The sequence below is a fragment of the Oncorhynchus mykiss genome, chromosome 24 (assembly GCF_057628025.1).
Source record: "Oncorhynchus mykiss isolate SJ-2025 chromosome 24, ASM5762802v1, whole genome shotgun sequence".
Lineage (NCBI taxonomy): Eukaryota > Metazoa > Chordata > Actinopteri > Salmoniformes > Salmonidae > Oncorhynchus > Oncorhynchus mykiss.
Window position 1 is genome coordinate 3,339,974 of NC_143045.1, and position 21,871 is coordinate 3,361,844.

Consider the following 21,871-nt stretch of genomic DNA (forward strand, 5'->3'; position numbering starts at 1 on the left):
ACTGTAGTATGTTCAAGTATAGTCCTAGTTAATTATTTAATGAGTTATCGGTTATGTGAGAATATTACCCAGGAACGGAGGTGGGCTGGTCTCCCTGCATCTCCCGAGGAGGCTCTGCCAGCCAGCCCTTGTGTTTCTTCCCGCTGGCCTTGTCTGGACTCTGCCTCGTCCGCTTGGCTTTCTGCTTGCCTTTCCCCGAGCAGGTGGATGCCGTTACGGCAGCGCTACACGTCAGCTCTTGTTTCTGCTCTGAGGAGGACCTGGATTTAGGCATGGTGTGTGAGCTTTGAGAGCTGGAACTCTGGGAGAGCACTCCGACCAGGTGTCCCTTGTCGGAATCCTGTTGGACCGGGCTGGGGGCCGGAGCCACATGTTGTCCACTGGCATTTGGCGGGTGCTGCTGCCGCTGGAAGACGCCGCTCTCCGGGTCCACCTGCTGTCTGACAGACATGCTGATGGTCTGATGGGAGGGAAGCACGCAGATGCTGCTGGCAATGGAGGTCTGGGCGGGGCTGCACAGCTGGGACATCAGAGGAGCTCCAGACTGGAGCAGGTTGTGTGGGCTGGCTTTGAAGAGGAGGCTGCTGATGGGTCCTGTGATTTCGGGGGAGCTGAGCACCGGGGTGCTGAGAGAGACAGAGCCTGGCGTGATGAGGCCTCCGGGCCCACTAGGCTGAGCCATGGACACCATGTTCAGCACTGCTGACTGGTTGGGGTTGAGCCCTGAGACGGTACAGGGAAGCAGGTGGGTGGAGGAGGCGTGGCCCAGGATGCCAGGCTGCCCACTGGGAAGAGGCATCCTCTGCTGGATGGGCTCAAAGTACATGACTCCTGATTTGGGTCTCTTGATAATGTTGGGGACTTTGCGGTGAGAAGTGGTGGCGGCCGTGGTCAGGGTGCCCAGCTCGGACTGGGCCATCTGTGGCGAGGACAGGTTGATCAGAGTCATGTTGGGTCTCACTTCAGACGGGCCCAGGGTGGGCTGGCTCCTAGAGCGGGCCAGTTTTTTGGTCTTCCGTGGCTGGAGACGGGAGATGGGTCGCTTCTTGCCGTGTCCAGATGCGGGCACAGCCGAGGACGTGGAGATGGAGGCACTGGAGACGATGGTCACGTTGGGGGCCAGGTCATGCCTCCGTCCGGCCTCGGTCACCAGAATCTGGGGCTCGTGGGAGGGTAACCCAATCAGGAGGCCAGAGGTGGTGCTGGGAATGCCAGGCTGGAAGCCCGTCTGGGTGGTGCCGGTGAAAGTATGGATCTGAGGGTGATTGGGCATGGTGCCCAACACTTTACCCCCAGCAGGAAAGATCGGCTGGGAGGTGGTTATCCCGGTGGTGAGCCCTGTGGTTAGAGTCATGGTATCCATCACTCCTGTTGCGCTGGACGATGGGGTGATCTGGATCTTCTGAGTGACACCATTGGGGAGCGTCTGTAGGACGTAGAGGGGCTGCAGATGCTGGTTGATCACAATGAGTTTTTCCGGGCCTGGTTTTAAATGGGAGGTGGTCTGGACGGCCGTGCTGGCCACATGGGAAGGTCTGGGGCTGACTGAAGATGGAGGAGGGATGTACTTCTGTCCCTGGAGAGGCAAGGTGGGTGAGCTGGGTAGGACTGGGGTCCCAGAACTCCTGGTCAGATCCTTGTTACCTGCTTCTACAACTTCGCCCAGGGAGGGACTGGTGATGTGCTCAAACTGCACCGGGGTCATGTGACCTCCTCTTACCTGAGATTCTCGGCTACCTCCACTTCCTTCCTGCTGGCTCTCAGGGGACATGCCGGCCCCTCCTTTCTGCTGCTTGTCCTCGCCTCCTTTCTCAGTGATTGTCTCGTCCGAGGCTGCCAGGGACAGCATGGTGCACTCTGAGCCCTCTGAGATGAGGCCACCGTGGTTCTGGTTGTTGACCGTGGGGCTGCGAGTGGTCAGGACAGAGAGGTCAGAAGGCAGCTCCAGAGGTAGACCGTACGGCTCTTCCACCGAGATGGATGTGTTCACCCTGCTCTCCACGGGCTCAGTGCTGGCCAGTGGCTGGGGGAAGTCCTCAAAGAGGATGTCTTTGCGGCGGTTGACACCCACCCCGTAGCCCCCGTCCAGGGAAAGGAGCTCAGAGGAGGCGGCCTCAGGCTGCTGCCCCAGGGCCTGCATGGAGGGCGTGTTGAGGACAAACTCCATGATGTCCGAGGGCAGGATGTTGCCGCAGTCGTCGCTGTTGTTGTTGTCCGAGTCCGACTTAAGGTCAGTGTTAAGTGAGAGCTGGGCCTCCAGGGGGTCCTGTCCCTGTGACGACTTCACCCCGCCCAGAGGAAGGGAGTTGTCCTTCTGGCTCTTCCTCCCTTCTCGGATGTTGTTGCTGCTGCTACCGCTGCTCCCACCCCCTCCACTGCCATTGTCTGCCTCCTTCCCGGAGTCATGCTCCAGCTTCTCCGTGTGCCTCTCTCTGCCCTTCCTCTTACCCGTACTCTTGTGGGAAGAAGTCGCAACGGTGGCCGTGGTGGTGGTGTTTGCGCTGGCGTCGCTCTCTGAGCTGTCGTCAACGCCGTCCAGCTGGCCGATCTGCTGGTGGCCCAGGAGGCTCCGGGTGGGAACACCCTCATCCACAGCGGCAACAACCCTCTCCTCCTCCTCATCCTTCAGGAAGCTCTGCAGCTGAGAGCCCCTCCCCAGGCACTGGCCCATCCCCTCGATTGAGGGCATCACGGGGCCGGGGTTGATGATGGTGCGGGTGAAGTTGTAATAGTATGGATCCTTGTTGGAACACTGGCTGAATCCCCCTTCCTCTTCTTCTCCGCTGTCCCCCGAAGAGGTACTCCTATCGTCCGCACCGTCCACCTGGCCTTCGGCGGAGCGCCTGCTGCCTCCAGCCTTCCTCTTCCCGGGCCCGTCCCCGCTGCTGCTGTAGAAGGGGATATCCTGCTCTCCATAGGAGCGCACTCCGTAGAAAGGAGTCAGGCCGAAGAACATGTTGGAGCGGGCTCTGGCGCTGCGCCTCGGGTAACGCCGCTTGGTCGAACCCGCGCAGTCGCTGTCATCTTCGTGATGTTTATCCCTGTCGCCACCTTCCTCCTCCAGCAGGGCATGGTCGTCCCGGTCGCTGGTCCCCTCGTCCTCGGTGCAGTGAGCTAGGAGGCGCTTTTCCACGCAGTCCTCAGGGTGCAGTGGCGGGCTGTTCGACTCTGAGCGTGCCGGCGGTGAGAAGAGCATGGAGCAGGAAGACTTACGGTGGGGGGGTCCCTCCTGGCCCGAGGGACAGATGGAAGCGGTGATGCAGGAGTCAGAGGAAGAACTCACGGTGTTGGTCCCGTTAGGGTCGGTCTTCAGCGGCGTGAGGGACGCCTTGACTATAGCCCGCTTCTTGTCTCTAGCAGCGGCGATGTCGTTGGCTGTTACTCTTGCTTGAACCTGCGAAGCCCTCATGCTTCTCTCTGAGGCTAACCTGGGCTGCTTTATGGCCTCTAGGCTGGCGCGGTTCTTCTCAGGGCTCGAAAACCTCTCCCTGCTCTTTGCAGATCGCCCGCTTCCTTGATTCTCCAGCTTTTCCACCTCCTGCTTGCCAGTGGCTCTGGTGTTGTTGCTGAGAGTCGCAGCCTTGCTGTTCTGAGAAGTTGGGGTTGGAGCGTTAATGGTTCCACCAGTCTCTTTAGCATTGTTGGGGTTCTTGTTGCTGTTCTGAGGAGTCTTCTCCCGCTCTTTAGATGTCTCTCTGCTGTCAATGTTTTGGACTTTGGAGGGCTTGTCTTTGGTAGTGGGGGCCGCATGGCTGGAGGGGACAGCCGGGGTGGTTTGGGAGCTCCGTTTGACGGCGTCCTCCTCGGCCATAGCCTCTGAAGACCACAGGGGCTTCATGGCAGCGGCAGGGGCTTTTCCCAAAAGATAATCCTGGGACTTCTTCCCGACGCTTTTGTGGAACGGAGGCTGGGGAGACCCCAATTTTCCAGCATCTTTAGAAGCTGGCGCCAAGGTAACACCTCCCTCCTTGGCCAGGTTACTACTACCACCACCTTTGTCCTTGGACAGGGTCGTGGTGACGCGGTGGCGGGAGAGGAGCGTGACGCCAGCCGACAGGTCTGGGTCCTTCCCGTCCTGCTTCCCCTTCTCTGCTTGGGAGTTGCTGCTGCTCGCCCTTTGGTGCCCTGTCAGGAAACCTGTACCTGGTGGTGGGGAGGCCTGGCTCGCTCCTGTCATCTCTGGGGCCATTGGGGAAAGTTTAGGGTTCTCACACATAGCCTGCTTGCCAGGCACGCTTTCTTTCCCACCGTCTGTCTTCATCTCAGAGATGCTGTGGCGGCGTCTGCTGTGTTGACCTCCAGGGCTGAGTGAACTAGTGTCGCGGCCCTGCGTTCGGACACCACTGGCAGGTAGCTTCCCCTTCTCCCTCAGACCCAGGTCTCTGGAGGAGGAGAGGGGAATGGGTGGGGCGGAAGAGAAGAGCCGGGCCAATTGGTTCATAGCGGCCTGTGAAGAGGAGACCACCTTCTGTCTGGGCTGGGGGGAGAGGGAGGAGGTGCTGTGGCGACGGGAGCCGATGCTCCTCAGGACGGAACTCAGAAGGGGGTCCCCCACCGTCACAATCTCATGGGCAGACTGGGAGGTACCATCTGCAAAACAACATGGACACAAACATTTGACCATACTGCATGTCTCCACGTGTGAATGGTAGTTTACAATGACAGTTTGAGGCAAATTGGGATACCTGGGGATGGAAGTGGTCTGGAGCCAGGGGAGCGCTGGCACGGGGGGTAGCTGGGGTGCCTGTTCCGTTTGTAAACTTTAGGAGGATTTGGGCTGGAGGGCAGCAGGGACAGGCGGTCAGAGGGCTTCAAGGAGTCAAACGGCTCGGGCACAGGAGACGGGACTTTCTCTGTCAATGAAAAGTTGAATGCAACCAATTCTTCAGAATACTGTATTGTTGAGGAAGAGCTTGCAAGTCAGCATTTACCATTTATACCTGCTGTACCCATAACAAATAAAATGTAATCAATGCGTTTACATGCTGGGCTACATACTAGACCAAATGTAGTGCAGGGTAAATTTGAATAATTAATAATGCAGTGATTCTGCATTCTGGCTCACACCTGAGATGGGAGTTAAAGGGCTGTGGGAGATGGTGCGGTTCTCCTCTGGAAGAGCACTCTTCAGGTCAGGCTCCACCACAGAGGGACGACACACCAGGATCCTGCAAGTGTAGACACAGCGCTTCCGGGCATCTAGAGTGCTCCAGTACACCCTGGAACACCTGCGGTGACAGAAACAAACCAATGAAAATCAGTCATGTTGCATTGACTCCTTCACATAAGCCGTGCGCACTGTGTGGTACTTACTGGTAGCCGACGGGGAAGAGTTTGCGCTCGCAATCCGAGAGCTCAGTCAGCATTCCAAGGCAATCGATTGTCATGGAGCCTGCAATGGAAGAAAGGAAGAGTTAAAAACCCTTAATCCAAGGAGGCTATACAGAAACATGTTTGTTGGCCCAGCTAGTGTCTCAAAAAACTCCACGGAGACTCCTGGTCATTTCACTACTAGCAGCTGATTTACCAAATTCAAGGGCTTGATGAGCAGTTGAACATTTGAAGCCGGTGTGCTGCCTAGCTCTGGAATAGATCAAATATGATCAGATAACGGTTTGGGACTCAACCATATAGATCTCTATATATGGCTGTGCGGGGTTTATATGAACATACACACACCTATCATCATGTGGATGTTCTCCGGCTGAAGGCCGGTCAGGAACTTCCGCCGCAAGCTGATCCCCTCCAGGTCTACCAGGATCCTCCGCGTGACCTCGAAGCCAGACTCGGACACCACCTGGGCAAGGAAGTCATGCATTTCAAACAAAGTGCCCACAAGTGCACCCTTCTCCTCACTGCGACCTCATTTTGACCCAAGCAGGAATATGGTTTCTATAGATAATGGTTGGGCTAAATGCATACATGTTGTTTTTACCTTTTACGAGTAAGCCAGAGCATAAAAAAAAAAAAAAAAAGACATAATAAAAATGGGTAGTTTATCTGTAAAGTTTTCATATCTTATGTTCTAGATGTTTGTTTGTGATGCTGCAGGTGGGTAAGGGAGGTGGGCTGGAGAAGATAAGGGAGGAGTTCAGCTTTGCATCTCACCTCTCCTTTGATGAGGTCCCGGTGGCGCTGGCAGTAGACCTTCTTGTCCTCCAGGAAGACACAGTGGCGCTGCCGGGCACACATGAAGTGGTAGTTTCTAGTGCAGGAGGTCAGGCAGCAGCCCACTGTTGCGCCGGGACGCTGGCAGTTCTCGCAGCGCTGCCGAGAGGAAAACAAACGTCACAAGACAGATAAACAACATTTTAGTAATAATAAATATACCATCAGTCTATTTTTAGCAAGAGGGCATGCATAATAGAATTTGATGCATTAGGATCCCCATTAGCGACAGCTAGTCTTACTGGGGTCCGACATAACGAAGACAGAGACAAAATACTTCACAATTTACATCCATTTAAAATCATTAACATGTAGTAGTGTGTGTGCGCGCGCATCTATCAGTTCCACATACAAGTCAGAACATACAGATAACAAGTAGGCCACATGGGGGAGAGGCGTTGTGCCGTGAGGTGTTGCTTTATTTGTTTTTTGAAACCAGGTTTGCTGTTCACTTGCACTATATAAGATGGTACGTTTCCTTGAATTTGTTCTGGACCTGGGGACTGTGAAAAGACCCCTGGTGGCATGTCTAGTGGGGTAAGTGTGTGTGTGTCAGCACTGTGAGTAAGTTGACTACGCAATTTCAAACAGTGTTTCTTATATAAAAAAAAAACAAGTAAAGCAGTCAGTCTTTCCTCAACTCTTAGCCAAGAAACTGGCTTGCATAGAAGACACATGTGTAAGTGCAAATTTACAAGTACAATAGCAACATATTTTTAAGGGAAACATACACTACATGACCAAAAGTATGTAGATACCCATTTGTCGAACATCTCACTCCAAAATCATGGGCATTAATATACAGTCGGTCCCCTCTTTGCGGCTTTAACAGCCCACACTCTTCTGAGAAGGCTTTCCAATAGATGTTGGAACGCTGCTGTGAGCACTTGCTTCCATTCAGCCACAAGAGCATTAGTGACGTCGGGTGATTAGACCTGGCTCGCAGTCAGCGTTCCAATTCATCCCAAAGGTGTTTGATGGGGTTCAGGTCAGGGCTTTGTGCAGGCCAGTCAAGTTCTTCCCCAACACTCACGACAACCATATCTGTATAGACCTTGTTTTGTGCACAGGGGCATCGTCATGCTTTAACAGTAAAGGGCTTTCCCCAAACTGTTGCCACAAAGTTGGTAGCACAGAATATTCTACAATGTCATTGTATGCTGTAGCGTTAAGATCTCCCTTCACCGGAACTAAAAGGGCCTAGCCCAAACCATGAAAAACAGGCCCAGACCCTTAATCCTCCTCTTCCAAACTATACAGAATACAGGTAGTGTTCTCCTGACATCTGTCAAACACAGATTTGTCCGTCGGGCTGCCAGATAGTGAAGCGTGGTTCATTACTCCAGAGAACGCCTTTCCTCTGCTCCAGAGTCCAATGGCGGCGAGCTTCACACCACTCCAGCTGACTCTTGGCATTGCGCATGGTGATCTTAGGCTTGTGTGAGGCTGCTCGGCCATGGAAACCCCTTTCATGACACTCCAAACAGTTATTGTGCTGATGTTGCTTCAAGAGGCAGTTTGGAACTTAGTAGTGAGTGTTGCAACTGACAGAATTTTTACACGCTATCCGCTTCAGCAGTCCCGTTTTGTGAGCTTGTTATGGCCTACCACTTCACGGCTGAGCTGTTGTTGCTCCTAGAAATTATCACAATAACATCACTTACAGTTGAACGGGGCAGCTCTAGCAGGGCTGAAATTTGACAAATTGACTTGCTGGAAAGGTGGCATCCTACAACGGTGCCATGTTGAAAGTCACTGAGCACTTCAGTAAGGCCATTCTACTGCCAATGTTTGTCTATGGAGATTGCATGGCTGCATGCTCAACTTTATACACCTGTCAGCAACGGGTGTGGCTGAAATAGCCAAATCCACTAATTTGAAAGCGTTTCCACATACTAAATTAATATACACTATATATACAAAAGAAAGAATATACATCTAGTATGAATATGTATTTAGGATCATAAGTCTTACCAACTGTTTCCCTCGGATCACGGCCATGTGGACGTTTTTCAGAGAGCCATCGTCATCCTCAAATACCTCGGCTGACCACAGGGCACAGTTCACGTGGGTCCACTCGTTCTGCCCGATGTACAGCAGCCTGCCGCCCTCCTGCAACCAGACACACAGCAGACGCTCAAAGTACTTAGAAAACACCAAGATATATTTCAGTAAAAGGGAATACGACCAAGAGCTGTACCACAACTAATAGCGACTGTTTAGCACAACTTTTACTTACGTTGATGTGATCATCTCCGTACTTGAGACACAGCACACACTGGCGGTTGTCGCTGACGCCAGGGGGTGGGAGCAGCTCAGGACTGTCTTCACGGCTCAGGTCTGAGAGAAATACAAGAATGTCAAACACATCAGCGTCATTTCCTGCAACTGAAATGGTATCAGAAAGTGTATCAATTGCATACTTAGTGTAGGAGTGTATCCCAAATGGCACCATATGAATAGTGCACTACTATGGTCCCGGGGCGTTGCCCTTTACTTGTGTTGAGTAGACTCACCGTGGAGCATAGGGAGTGGTGGAGGAAGTAGAGGTCTGAGCGGAGGGGGGGAGGTGGGGGAGTCTGGCTCTACATGGGTCTTGGAGCAAGGGGCCGGAATGATCTTCTTCCTGAGGGGCTGCTCGGCACGGGCGATCTCCTCACGCTCCTGCCACTGGGCATAGTTGTGGTCCAGAGAGGGGGGCAGCACGGCATTGGGGAGGAGGCCACTGCTGCAAGACAAGTATAGACTCAGACCCTGTTTGAATTCATCCTTCCTGCCGTCCACCCTTGAAGAAGTGTTCACATTGGATTGGGGAAAGCAGGTTTTCTACTGCATTGATTTAACCAATTTAGATCAGTGAACACAGTACTTCACAGTAAGAATATTTGAACAGGGTCTAACACATTGAGTACAATAACTGCACAGGTCACACACACACAACCTGTTTTACCCCAAGTAACTCTACCCCAAAGCAGTGAATTCGGTCGATATTCAAGAGCATAAACGATCCAAAATGTAAACCCATTTCCAAACCGCACCGTTTATCATCTTCTGAACGACTGACTAATTGGGTTAACAACTTTAATGAGCCAAAACACAAAAAAGTCCAGGTAGCAAATAAGAGCCCATCAGATATTTATGTAGTAGGTTCCGTATAACTAATATACATAGACTCTAATTGAACAATTATTTGTTAGTTTACAACTGTACAATTTATGCTCCCCACATAAAAACCACGAGACTGTCAGAAAGGTCTGAACCCAAGATGGTAATTTTGATGACTCACATGGTGAGTCTACTGAAGTCTATTGTACAATGTAAGCTGGTGCACACAAGTTGTACTTCATGTTTTAGTGTGAAAAACAGCTGTGATGATTTTTCTACAATATTCACAACAGACATAATTACAATCAAAGACTAAAATAAAAAATCTAATAAAAATCACATTTTATTAATTACATATGGAAAAACGTATTTGAGTCAGGCCAGCAGCAGATGAAACAGAAAGTGAATTGTCACATGGCCAAAGCATTGCATTCCGGTTTAGCCCACCATCCGCACACCGACACAGTTTCGGCCCCAGCTACTGCGCTCAATACAGAAACGACTCGTTTCCTATAGGCTTGTACCATCTATATTATGACAGCACCAGCAGTTAGCTACCAACAGCTGGCAGACGTGTTAAATTGGTTATTTTAGTGTTAATTGATATTTCGATAGAAGACACAAGCTAAATGCGGTAGCTTTACAGCTAGCATAGAGGTTGTAAACTAGCTCTTTCACTTACCCGGTGAAACCTTGAACAATTCTCTGTCTCTGCTGGCTGTTTGTAACACTTTATAAAACCACGTTGTTGGTAGCGACAGCATCCACTTTGAAAAAGCAATGTTTCGCTGAAGCCCCCCCCCCCCCTCCATGCTGAAAGCCATGGAGGTTCTCAATTATGAAATGTGCCCCGCAGATTGACGAGTAGACGCCCAATTCGCCCGCCTCATTCTTACAAATGTATACCACTTTTTAACAAGTGTTTCATTTGCGTGGCCATAGAGGCAGATACTCACATTTGCATAGCAAGTGTTGCTTGGCCATCTTGAATACAAAAGCAATTGCTAGCTAAGCCCCATAATACTCGGCAACAACTCTTTTTTTTAACCCACAAGTATATGAAGGGTAAACATGGATTTTTATTTCCTCACTGTGTAACGCTGACCACGGTACGTTGTGGGAATATTTCTGAAGTTGAAGCAGATTTGGAAAAAAACATCAAACCCAACTTTTAGAACAATATTACAGTATTATATAAAATAAAAAAGTATTTAAGAGCTTTCCATTTGGGAATGTTTTCCAAGTTACTATATGCGTTTCTGGCATTGAGAAATAGCTGCTACATGCGCTTTAAATATTTCAATTAACAATTGGCGGTTGAACATAGGGACTAAAATGGCGTGTCAAACGGTTGGGCTACCGCAGAGGAGTGTTCAAAGCTCATATATCAAAAAGGGACACGGGGTGGCCCCTTTCTCACAATGGAAATGGGAGCATGCACAATGCATGAGCTATGGAAAGATGATATCCAGGCACTGGGGAGCAAGAGGAGAGGAGAACATAGATGGACTGGGCTCAGGTCAGTCAGTGTCATTTGTTTGCACAGATGCTCCCGTGCCTTGTAGGCCCCTATGTATCAGAGAGTACTTGAAAAGTTCACTTAAAAATTGGATTAAAACCTTATGGTATGGGGCAAATAAGAAGCCATCTCTTGATTCATCCAATCTACTGTTACACATTAATTGAGTTAGTCAATATGAATCATCAATGCGACAGGCAGCATGTGTACCGATCTATTGGTCTTGTGTAATCTCATTGATATGTTGCTGTTCACACTCACTTGGTGGAGAATTTGTGCGTTTCCCAGAATCGGGACTCCTTGACTTTGAACCAAGGGAACACGCGCTCCATTTGCTGCAACAGAGACAGGGGAGGAAATAGATGTTAAAGGCCCAGTGCAGTCAAACAGATTATTCTGTGTTTTATACACATTTCCACACTATGACGTTGGAATAATACCGTGAAAGTTAAGCTAATGTCCTTTTAGTGTAAGAGCTATTTGAAAAGACCACCTTAAATGTAAGCCTGTTTTGGTGGGATGGGAGTTTTGGCCTTCCATGGTGATGTCACCATGCAGTAAATTAGTTAGACCAATAAGAAAGTGTTCCAAACATCTGCCAATAACACCTCATTTTCCCCACTCAGACCACTCTGACAGTCATAGCAAAATGTATGCTTGAGAAATTGCTCTTTGCTAATAACCTATTGTTGACCATTTTAATTGAAAACATAGTAAGGTACTTTATTGTTACACAGAAATGATTTGATATTGACATAAAAACAGCTGCACTGGTCCTTTAAAAAGGTTCAGTCTGAGACCTGGGCATTTGTTCAATAGTTGAAGAATGAATATAAGCTTAGCACCACTGTCTTACCATACCCCAAAAATCACTCAAATGGCAAAAGAAAACAATGTATAGCTTCAAAATATGTTTATAACCATCATGCAAATCTTGTGTAATGTCAGTGCATCCATAGCAATGTCTATTAACTGGAGAATTACATCTCACCTGCCGTTGGGCTGAAATAGACTGAGGACTCTGGCTTTAACAGCTATAGCTGCATCCCAAATTGCACCTTGCACAGAGCCGTATGGCTCCTTGTCAAAAGTATAACCCTACTATTTGGGAAGCAGCCTGTGTCTACCAGTGGATTCAATCAGGGTGAATACTACTACTACTACTACTGAAGCTGAGCAAGTTCTCCATAGGCTGATTCCTGTAGGCTCTCCTCACCCGGATAAAGAAGGACTTGACCATGCTATTGGCTTTCCTGTTCTCTAGCAGCCCGCCGTCTGAGTTGATGGCCGTCTGGATGATCTTCACTATGTCGTCACTGAATTCAAGCTGAAAGAGAGAAAACACCACACCGAGTGACACACTGCCTTCTATCTCATACCTTACCCCCCCCCCCCCCCCCCCTCTCTCTCTCTCTCTGAGAGTGAACTGCGTTTGAACTGAGCGAAGAGAGTTCCCCAGGGCTGAGCAACCATGCCCCTACTCGGGTGTCTGGATGATGTGGCTGTGTATTCATACACACATAGCTAGTGTTATCACGCAATGCTGGGCGGATGCTGATAGGATGAAATAATTGAAATGGACTGAGACGACACAGTTTGAAAATATCAAAGCTTTCGCAGCGGGAAGTTGATTGAATGTGTTTCGAAGGCGTGAGGTTGTGAGAGTACACGAGTGGGATGTGATTTTAGACTCACCACAGACTTGTAGCGCCCCGCGTCCAACTTCTTCTCCACCGACTCCAGGTCCAGTGGGGAGTCATTGGGGGGCGCGACCTCGGTCAGGACTGGGGGGTCTGGCCCCTCGGGGGAGCGTCGGGTGGGTAAACTCTCCGTCTCAGGGTTCAACTCAGGCGGCTTCATCACAGCCTAACGAGAGATGGAGATGGGGGGGTTTACATCTTTTCATGTGCTCTCTCCTTACACTTCACAGACAAACAAACAAGGTATAATCTGTAGGGCCAGGTGTTTTTCATGTGACCAAAAAGGACAAACTCTAGGCCCTAGTTAAAGCTGACATTCCAGGGCCAAGAGGTTTTCCTGACCCTGTCACATGAGCAGGAAAAACTTGGCCAGGTTCTACCAAACAGCCAGAGCTTTAAGTCTTTCCCAACTTGGTCAGGAAAAACCCCCGGCCCTAAACATGCAACACAATATCCCCTTCTCACAGATATCCCCTCTCCTCACCTGTCTGTAGCGGAGCAGGTGTGTGGAGGTGCGGGAGTTGAGCAGCGCAGTGAGGACCCGGCGGACCAAGCCCTGCAGCTCCTTCTCCAAGGCCGTCCTCCACTCAGCCGGCTGACACTTCGTACAGCTGGTGCAGGTGTAGGCCACGCTCTCTGGCAGATTGGACAGCAACTCATACATCTCGTCTAGTAGTGGGAGACAAGGGAGTAGAGGGGGAGGTTGACTTTTTACTCATTTATCGTTTGGTTATCGGTCGATTCTCCGTGTCAAAAGTGTTGACAACGGGTCCATGCGAAGTAAATTACTATGGAAAGACATTTTACAAGTGTTTTTGGGTATATCAACAGAAGTTGAAATTGATTAACACATTTAAGTAGTGAACATACAGCAGCCAAAAGAAAGAATGGTGCAGAGTTCAAATCTGTATTGCTTCATAACAGGAGAGGTGTTGAGAAACAGACAGAAAGATGACATTGTTTCCAGTGAGTCGAGTTGTGAAACAAGAGCGCCCGCTAACCTGTGAGGTTCTCACACTTGGAGTGGACCCAGTGGTCGCATCTCCCACACTGCATCATCTTGCTGTCGTAGTCGTCGTCATCATAGCACTTATCGCAAAGGGGGCAGAAGTTACCTGGAAAACACAAGTCATTGTGTCATAGAAAGCTACCACACACACACTCTCCCCCCAAAACCTAACTCTTTTCATAGTACTGAGACAGATGCCAGGGTCGTGTTCATTAGGGACTAAAACTAGACTGACAAAACGGGCTACCTGGACTTTGCCAACAAGAAATGTGTGCTCTTAACTTTTTATTTTATTTTTTAATATAAACTTTTAATTTATAGTCCTGCTTGTGAGTTACCTTTAGCAAAGAGTTTGGCACAGTCATGACATCGGGAGAAGTCATGTGACCACTGGGCGTCCCAGGCCTTCCCAGGTTTTGTGGCTCCACAACTCTTACAGCGCACACACTTGGTGCAGATCTGGACACAACAAGGGCACAGAGGAGAGACAATTCATGACAAATGAATATGGTTAAACAAAAGGCAGTCGATATGAAATAAACGTTAAATGTCTCCAGGGTGCAGTTACTGTCTAAACCTTACCCTAAAAACGTATCCAATTTTCATCCCTACACCTAGCCTTAACGTTTGGGTCTACTGGCCCGAATATACACGAACAAAAAAAAAAATACACATTTTAGTGCTTGGATGAGGAAGGATGACGTGATGCTTACCCAGACCCGTTTCTTCTTGGTGGGTCTGGTGGGATGGTTGGGTCCCAGGCACTCAGGGTGGTAGCTGTTTCGGCACTTCTCACACTCCAGAAGTTGCTGCTTCGGGAAGAAGAGGTGGAGACAAGCAAGTTAGCAACTTAATTACCCTGGCCTAAAATGTAAATCTCTACCTCTTGGTGGAAGACATTGAATAGAGCCAGACAAAACAGGGATAGTGATAAACCAAAAAGTATTCTCAAACTCCCAAATCTCTAATAGCCTTTGTTACTCAGACTCAAATCGTTCGAAAGGGAGAGCCTTACTTTAGTCTTCTGGTGCTGGAGGCCACAGGTGTGGCAGAAGCGACAGCGGCGACAACACCAGTCCTCCCACTGCTCCTCCAGAGGGCGCTCAGTCTCCCCCAAGCAGAAGAGATGGAAGGGCTCACAGCACACCTGGCAGAAGACAAACTGGAAGAGGATAAGAGGGAGGACAGTCAGTGCAGCACAGTCAGTACGGTTGAAATTAATCAAATGGGTACTAAAGTAGGATATGTGGTTAGAAAACAGGTATTGGACATACCGACAGTATGGGGGGGCTGCAGGGGTGCGTGCTACACCACCGGTTATATAACTATAAATTAACTATCTAAGATGTGCCAAAAAATGATATCCAGCTCGGGGCTCTAGCTATGCATTTAGTTTGCGAACTTGCTAGTTAAGTGGCTAGATCAAGCTTCTTGGTTACAGCGGAGACAATCAATCCACTCCTGGATTAAGATCCATGTTGCTTATATTGCTTTGGTAATACAGTATACCCTGGTATGAAAAATCGGTATGCCGTCCAACCGTAGTCGTAGCCTTTGATATGTCATATGTTGAATGCTTGAAGTGGGCCCGCTGGTGCTGTCCGGTACAACCCCATGATAGACCAGCGGCATGTCCAGGGGGGTGTTCCACCATGTTGTTAGACGAATAGCTCACTTTATTCAATTCTTATTTTGAAATACAAAGAAGTGCTCCTTTTCCCTCATTTTGAGAGCAAGGCCAGCCTGTTCTCACATTTGTTGTTATGTGTGAGTGAGAGGGTGTGAGAGAAAGAGGCTCTCGTGACTCACCTCGACGTTGCCACTGCTGGCACAGAGGAAGCAGACGACCCGTGGAGTGATTGGCACAGAGGTGAGGAGGCTGAGGCCGCCCGTGGCCCACACGTTTTCCACATCATGGTCCTTCTTAAAATCTACTCTGATTCTGTGCACTCCGTCGCTGGGCACTTTCTGCTTGGCGGTGCCCCCAGTCGAGGGAGTGCTCAGCAAGTTTAAAGTACTGGTCTCAGGTTTGGTGGCTAACGGCTTCTGCTGCTAGGGAGAGGAAAGTGGATGAGAGAGGGGTCAGGGATGAAGGCCAAGGGAGCATGCATGGGACTTATGGAATATAAATTGTATATCATTTTATTGTCCATCCAATGATAGACATTTGCCTTTGACATCGCCTTACAAAAAGGGAACTGCAGAACATACCTTCTCTTTTGGTTTGGTGGGTTTAGGTTGTGGCGGGACAGAGCGAGGAGTCTGTTTCTTCATTTGCTTCCCTTCGGGTGCTGAGGGGACACAGGTTATAAGAATACCAACAATAGCTACTATGCCATTTAGAGCAAATCAGTGCTTTTCAACAGAGAAATGCAATTATATTATTTCATAGTGTTAACAGCAGGATATACTAGTGTGCAAGGGAAAATACAATGGAAAACAGCTATTTTCTAGCTATTTCACAAAGGGGTAATCCTAACCATTACAATATGGCTCCTCCTACCTGTGTCTGTGATGGGTGTGGCCAAGCACTGCTGCTGGGGCTTCCCCTTGGCTTCTGTGGGTGGAGACTTGGGAGCCCCTGCTCCCTCCTTTTTTGGAGGCCCCTGGGTGGGCTGGGGCCTCTGCTGCGGGGGCTGGGGTGTTGGTGGGGAGGGGGAGCTCTGGGGTGAGGAAGAGAAAGGGGAGGAGGGAGGGGTGGGCTGCTGAGGCTTTCGTTCCTTCCTACTAGCAGCACCCGTGGGTGCCGTTGCAAGATGTTTCTGGTCTTGCCCAAGGGCGGTGGCGCAGCTGTGGGTCTGGGGGGGCTGGTCGTTTGGGAGGGTAGGATTCTCAGCTGGGGGGGACTGCAACTGTGGCAGTTTATGCTTCTCCTCACCTGGCTTCGGGGGAGGGGTTTCACTCTTTTTGTGAGGGGGCTCCTCCTTCAAAGGGGGTGGGGCCGGTTTGAGACTAGGCTCAGCGCTTGTTGGGTCCTTGACGGGGTGTAGCGCCTCCTTTTTTTCTGACAGTTTGTTCTTCTTGTCTTTTTTGCCTAAAAATACAAATGATGCAATCCCGTCAATTACACTGAGAACTGAAGACATTGTGGATTTATGGAAAAAGGCTTTATTAAAGACACTGACCTTTCCCTTGCTTCTGGAGAAAAATCTTAGAAGGCATCCACTGCAAGTTCTGACACTTTCGGACCCTGTGACGTACACGCATACAGTCAGTCACATATTCAACATTGTGGCGTTGTGGCATTGTGGAATCGCTCAACTCAACATAACGGGATTCTCATACTTACTTGCAACACTGCTTCTTGATATTGCGGCCCCCGAACTTGGGCTTGTCCAGGCAGTTGGTGCAGACTCCGCAGTCCTCAGGGACCTGGCAGCCAGGACACTGCCCGCAGCGCCGCGACCGCCGCCCCTTCCTGGGCACCGCCCCTCCCTCCTGGATAGTCTTGGTGTGCCTCATCACAGGCTTGATGGGAGGGGACTGGGGCTCCGCCTCTTCCGAACCCGCCACTGAAGATTTGTCTATGGTGGGGGTTGGGAGACATTTGCAGCACACTATGGTGACACTCAAAATGTCCCAATTGGAAATAGGAAAATCACTCTACTACCAGGCCAGAAACATATGAAACAGAATAAGGTATGGCCCTTACCCTGAAATGCCATTGATGTGTTCGGGGAGCATTTGAGTATGCGAGTGGGTCCTACTTCATTACAAATATTCAAAAAGGGGGCGTGCCCATTTAACGTGGATCTTACCATCATTCCCCATGGAAGACAGGATCTTTTCTCTCTCCTCCCACGGCAAGGCACTGAGGGTGGGCATGTCGTCGGGGAACACGGCCCGGTTGCGGCCCAGGGCCACAGCGGCACGCCGACACACGTGCTTGATGCGCGGCCCCCGCACCGACGTCTCCGAAGAGTCGCTCTCTTGGCTCTGGCAGAGCAAAGCCAACGATATCAACACAGTATAACGTAACTTGATCGAGTTGAAGTGCCCAATTTCTGGGACTGTGTATTTCCAAGTACTTTTTAATTTAAAAAAAATAAAAAAAGACATCTATATTAATAGGGTTGTATCGTGGGAACGGAAACAAAATATGAAGCAGACTTAGTTGATGCAAAAAAACACAGCCTTCTGTTATCACCCAGTGACATGTTAATTTTCCAAGCTATTGCCCATCTATACAATATTTTACATACATCAGGTTATTAAAGGACTGTAGAGTTCAGTCTGCTTCAAATTTATTTTTGTGTGGTGGAAAATCAGGTATCACCATACTAGTATCATGACAGCTCTAATCTGTAAACCATCTTTCTCTAGGCCCTTTTCCCTCAACAGATACACATCTTTGTTTTCTGAAGGAGAGTACTTCAACATAATTTGTGCACGGCTGTCTGCATAATGTACAAGGTGGCTTGGCAGAATTCCCCTTCTATAACCCCCTTTCAGGGAGATTCCAGCTATCAAGTTTCAGTCTGTGTTCAAAACACTCGCAATGCTATTTATGGCAGCAAAGATTCTCAGAATCATGTCAAATGATTTTATCGTGGTTATGTTGAGACAGCGATGAGAAAAAATAAACCAACAGAAATAGCATAGTCAGTGAAGGGGAGAGGAACAGGGGGAGAAAGAGGGGAACTAACCTGAACTTTAGGATGGTCTGGAGACTTCAGCGACTTGCTCTTCTCGATCTTGAACAACTGCGCTTTGGCCTTCTTCAGCAGGCCTGCCACCCGCTTGTCGGCCACAGGCAGCTTCTCGGCGTGCGCCAGCATGGAGCCCAAGGATGGGACCGCCGGGGGCTTCTTGCTGCCAGTCTGCCCCAGGGGAAGGCCTGTCTGCTGGGCAGGGGCACTTGTTTTCTCCTTCTCCCCAGGCTCAGCCTCTGGCCCCCTCTCCGAAGGCCGGGTCTTTTTGGAGGCGCGGCCCTTGGTCAAGATAGGGGGAATAGAGGAGTGGACTGCAGCCCTTTCTACAGGTGCTGCCTCTGTACCCGAGTCCACGGACACAGACTTCTTCCTCCCAGGTGTCTTTTTAGGAGCAACGGAGGTCAGAGACTCCTCCCCGTCCCTCCCCTCCACGGCAAACAGGCTGGGGGTCGTATTAGGAGAGGCATCTGGAGTGGACGCCTTCCCTCTCCTCTCCCAATCTTTTCTACCTTCCCTTTTGTTCTCTTTCTCACGTTCTCTGCTTTTCTCAGTCTCCCTTTCCAGCTCCTTGACTGGAGCCGAGTCCCGGGAAACCGAGGTGCTCCTCTCTCTCCCCCCTTTCCCGGCACCGCGGCCTGTCTCCTGGGGGCTGGAAGTGAAGAGGGGGAAGAGTTGGGAAGAGGAGGAAGAGGCGGAGTTGCCACCTGTACCACCACCAAGGCTCCCGGCTGCTCTGTGTCCGTCAGAGGAGGAAGGCCCATGTGAGGAGAGGCCCAGGGAGCCCGGTGAGAAGGTAGTGAAAGGAGCAGGCGTTAAGGCACTAGTGGGCAGAGAGCTGGAGGAGCTACAGGTGCTGCTGGCACCAGTGGAGACAGAGCCTGTCAGCAGACACAGTTCAGAGGGGGCCTTTCCTGACGGGGCCCCTGGCTGGCTGCTCCGCGTGGTCATGGAGTGTGAGGGAGACCGGGGCTGACCACGCAGGGGTCCCAGGGTCTTCCTCCTCCTGCGTCTCACCGACCGGCCTGACTTGGGAGAGGACTGGAGGGGAGACAGCGATCCCGGGCTGCTCCCCGATGACGACTGCAAGGTGACCGACTCAAAGATGCGCGAGTGTGCCTCGCTGGGAGTAAAGCGTGGGGCGCGCAGCAGCGGACTGCGCTTCTGGAGCGGTGACTCGAAGCGGGACGAGGGGTGCTGCTGGTGGTGGTGGTGGTGGTGCAGTGGGGAGAACAGACGGGTGCCCGCTCCGGACCCACCGCCTGGCGCGGGGTACCCCGCTGGAGCAACCCCTCCGGCACCATGGGGCATTAGACCTACGTCTTGGGCCGTGAGAGGGGGAGGGCGGAAATTGTCAAAGATGGGCTTGCGGATAAGGCCCTCCTTGGCGTACTTAGCGGAGGAGAAGTACTGCTGTTCGGTGCGAGACCGTGATGTCCAGCGGAAGGTGGGCTCTCTCAAGATGGACCTTCGCTTGTCCTGCAGGCTGGAGAGCACCAATGACGGGCCTTGGCGAAACGGGTGGGGCAGGATCCAAGGGGAGTGGGGGTGATGCTCCGCCGTAATGGAGCCTGACTGGGCCTGCAGTGGGGGACTAAGGAGAGGGGGAGGTGGGGGGGAAGAGGAGGCGGTGGAGGCAGCCTGTTGAGAGTTGTTCATCAACACTCCTGTGGCCGGACTGATGATGGCCTTCTTCCCTCCGGTGGCCAGGCTGCCTCTTCCCCTTGCCCCAAGGCTGCCCCTGCCCACACCCTGGCCTCTGCGGCCCCGCCGGCCCCTCTCAATCAGCACCCGCTGCTCCGGCTCGGGCTCCGACAGCGGCCTGGAGGTGTGCAGCAAGTCCCCCTCCCTCTCTCCCTGGGAGGACGGGGAGTGGTCTCGCTCGGACAGGGCCTGAGTGCCCTCCGAAGCCTGGGAGTCGCACGACGAGTCGTCCAGGCTGGGGCTGCTGGAGCGGGACGACTCGCCCGACGAGAGCTGGGAGGAGTGCTGGGACATGGCGCTGGAGCCACACGAGGCAGCGCTGCTGCTGAAGCGCCCGTTGCTGGTGCCGTTGTTGCAGCGGTTGTTGAGCAGACTGGCTGCCACGGCCGTAGCACTGCTGGCTGCGATGGTGGCGGGGGGAGGGATGGTGTCAACCGGAGCTGCGGTCACGGCTGTAGCAGCGGCGGTAGCAACTGCAGCTGTAGACGCCCGCATGGGGGAGGAGGCCAAGGCAGGCTGGGGGGCAGCGACAGGGTGCGGGACAGCATCAAACCGTGCCATCTTCATGTGGGGGTGAGGGGCCCCGAAGCTGCCCTCGTCCTCGATGAAGCGCTTTGGGGTTTTGATGATGCGCAGTGAGACGGTGCTCACCACGGGCATGATGAACTGCCTGATGTTCTTCAGCTGCGTTCTCCTCCTCTTCCGGATGCCGGCCTCCATGCCTGCCCCCCCCTGGCTTTCTATGGCCACCGCCTCCTTCTCTAACAGTTTCTTTTTCTGCGCACCTTTCTTAGCGCGCTGCAGCAGCTGCTTGGCGATTGTGGCGTCAGTGCGTTTGGAGGGGGGAACGATCCGTACGGGGTTGACGTGGCGAGGGCTGGTTCTCAGGTTCAGTGGCCTGCCCAGCTTGGAAGGAGAGGATTCGGCAAGCGGGCTGGAGGGCGGGGAGGAGCTGTGGACGTCGGGGCTGTCGTCGTCCTCAGCAACGTGGGACGCCCTTAGCTTAGACTGCTGTTGAGGAGTGTGGGGGTCCCTATATGAGTCCCGGCGGACCCTGAAAGCCTTTTGTTTGGTTTCATCTGAACCAGAGGCCTGGGCAACAGCGGCGGCTGCCTCGGCTTTGCGGCGCTCGGCAGAGGGAGGCCGTCCTCGTCTGCGCCGAGGCACGCCGGACACCGGCAAACATTTCCTGGCAATGGCCTTGAGCCGCGACTTGAGCGGGCTCAGTTTGACCTCGCGCAGCCGCTTCAGTTTGGTCACCTTGGACACGCGGCTCGCTTTGAGAGGCTTGGCCTCTGTGTCGTGTTGCACGGAGCCCAGAGGCGTTCTCTTTGTGGCCTTCCTCTCCTTCCCGTCCTCGGCCCTTACCTTGCGGTGTGCAGCTGTGGAGGCGTGCTCCTGCCCCACCTGCCTGCTGTCATTGTTGTTGGCTGCATGGCTGCGGGCCTCCCAACTCCTCTGTGTGACAGAGGCTGGAGGACGGCCTCTCCTCTTCTCTCCGGAGCCAGGCGGCCTCCCGGGCAGCCGCTTGGCCTTCTCCGCAAGCCGTTCCTGGTCCTCAGGTTTCTCCAAGACAGACGAAGGGGAAGGGCCTGCGCCCCCTCTCTGTGCAGTCAGGGCTCGTGGGGGTCGGCCTCTGGGCTTCTTCTCCTGCGTGGGAGTAACTGGTATAAAACAGAGAAACAGAATGGGTTTCAAATAAGTGGGGCTGAACTACAAAACACTACTTCTAAGAGAACGAGATATTGATTGTGATTGTGTATGTGTACACACACAAAACTATGTGAACACCTTCTACTAGATGTTGGAACATTGCTGCAGTGACTTGCTTCCATTCAGCCACAAGAGCATTAGTGAGGCCGGGCACGGATGTTGGGCGATTAGGCCTGGCTCGCATTCGGCGTTCCAATTAATCGCAAAGGCGTTCGATGGGGTTGAGGTCATGGCTCTTTGCAGGCCAGTCAAGTTCTTCCACACCGATCGACAAACCAGGCCTAATCACCCAGCAGTGCCCTTC

General features: G+C 51.7%; 1 protein-coding gene across 5 annotated transcripts in view; it reads right to left on the bottom strand.

The window, feature by feature from the left end:
• Nucleotides 1–21,871, bottom strand: part of LOC110503544 (histone-lysine N-methyltransferase 2A) — a 44,007-nt gene that overhangs the window by 7,550 nt on the left and 14,586 nt on the right. For 2 of the 5 annotated variants that reach the window (XM_036961877.2, XM_036961873.2), the window contains exons 3-26: nt 18,148–21,518; nt 17,260–17,437; nt 16,791–17,025; nt 16,627–16,691; nt 16,005–16,535; nt 15,713–15,792; nt 15,311–15,553; nt 14,517–14,663; nt 14,215–14,313; nt 13,840–13,960; nt 13,494–13,607; nt 12,977–13,161; nt 12,488–12,658; nt 12,009–12,119; nt 11,054–11,127; nt 8,685–8,896; nt 8,408–8,508; nt 8,143–8,280; nt 6,109–6,267; nt 5,680–5,797; nt 5,314–5,392; nt 5,068–5,228; nt 4,686–4,853; nt 69–4,590 (exon numbers count right to left, since the gene is read on the bottom strand). In XM_036961877.2, the coding sequence (XP_036817772.1) occupies nt 69–4,590; nt 4,686–4,853; nt 5,068–5,228; nt 5,314–5,392; nt 5,680–5,797; nt 6,109–6,267; nt 8,143–8,280; nt 8,408–8,508; nt 8,685–8,896; nt 11,054–11,127; nt 12,009–12,119; nt 12,488–12,658; nt 12,977–13,161; nt 13,494–13,607; nt 13,840–13,960; nt 14,215–14,313; nt 14,517–14,663; nt 15,311–15,553; nt 15,713–15,792; nt 16,005–16,535; nt 16,627–16,691; nt 16,791–17,025; nt 17,260–17,437; nt 18,148–21,518 (11,383 nt within the window). The remainder of the gene's footprint in view (nt 1–68; nt 4,591–4,685; nt 4,854–5,067; nt 5,229–5,313; nt 5,393–5,679; nt 5,798–6,108; nt 6,268–8,142; nt 8,281–8,407; nt 8,509–8,684; nt 8,897–11,053; nt 11,128–12,008; nt 12,120–12,487; nt 12,659–12,976; nt 13,162–13,493; nt 13,608–13,839; nt 13,961–14,214; nt 14,314–14,516; nt 14,664–15,310; nt 15,554–15,712; nt 15,793–16,004; nt 16,536–16,626; nt 16,692–16,790; nt 17,026–17,259; nt 17,438–18,147; nt 21,519–21,871) is intronic. The other 3 variants (XM_036961876.2, XM_036961874.2, XM_036961875.2) reach the window with 3 other exon arrangements.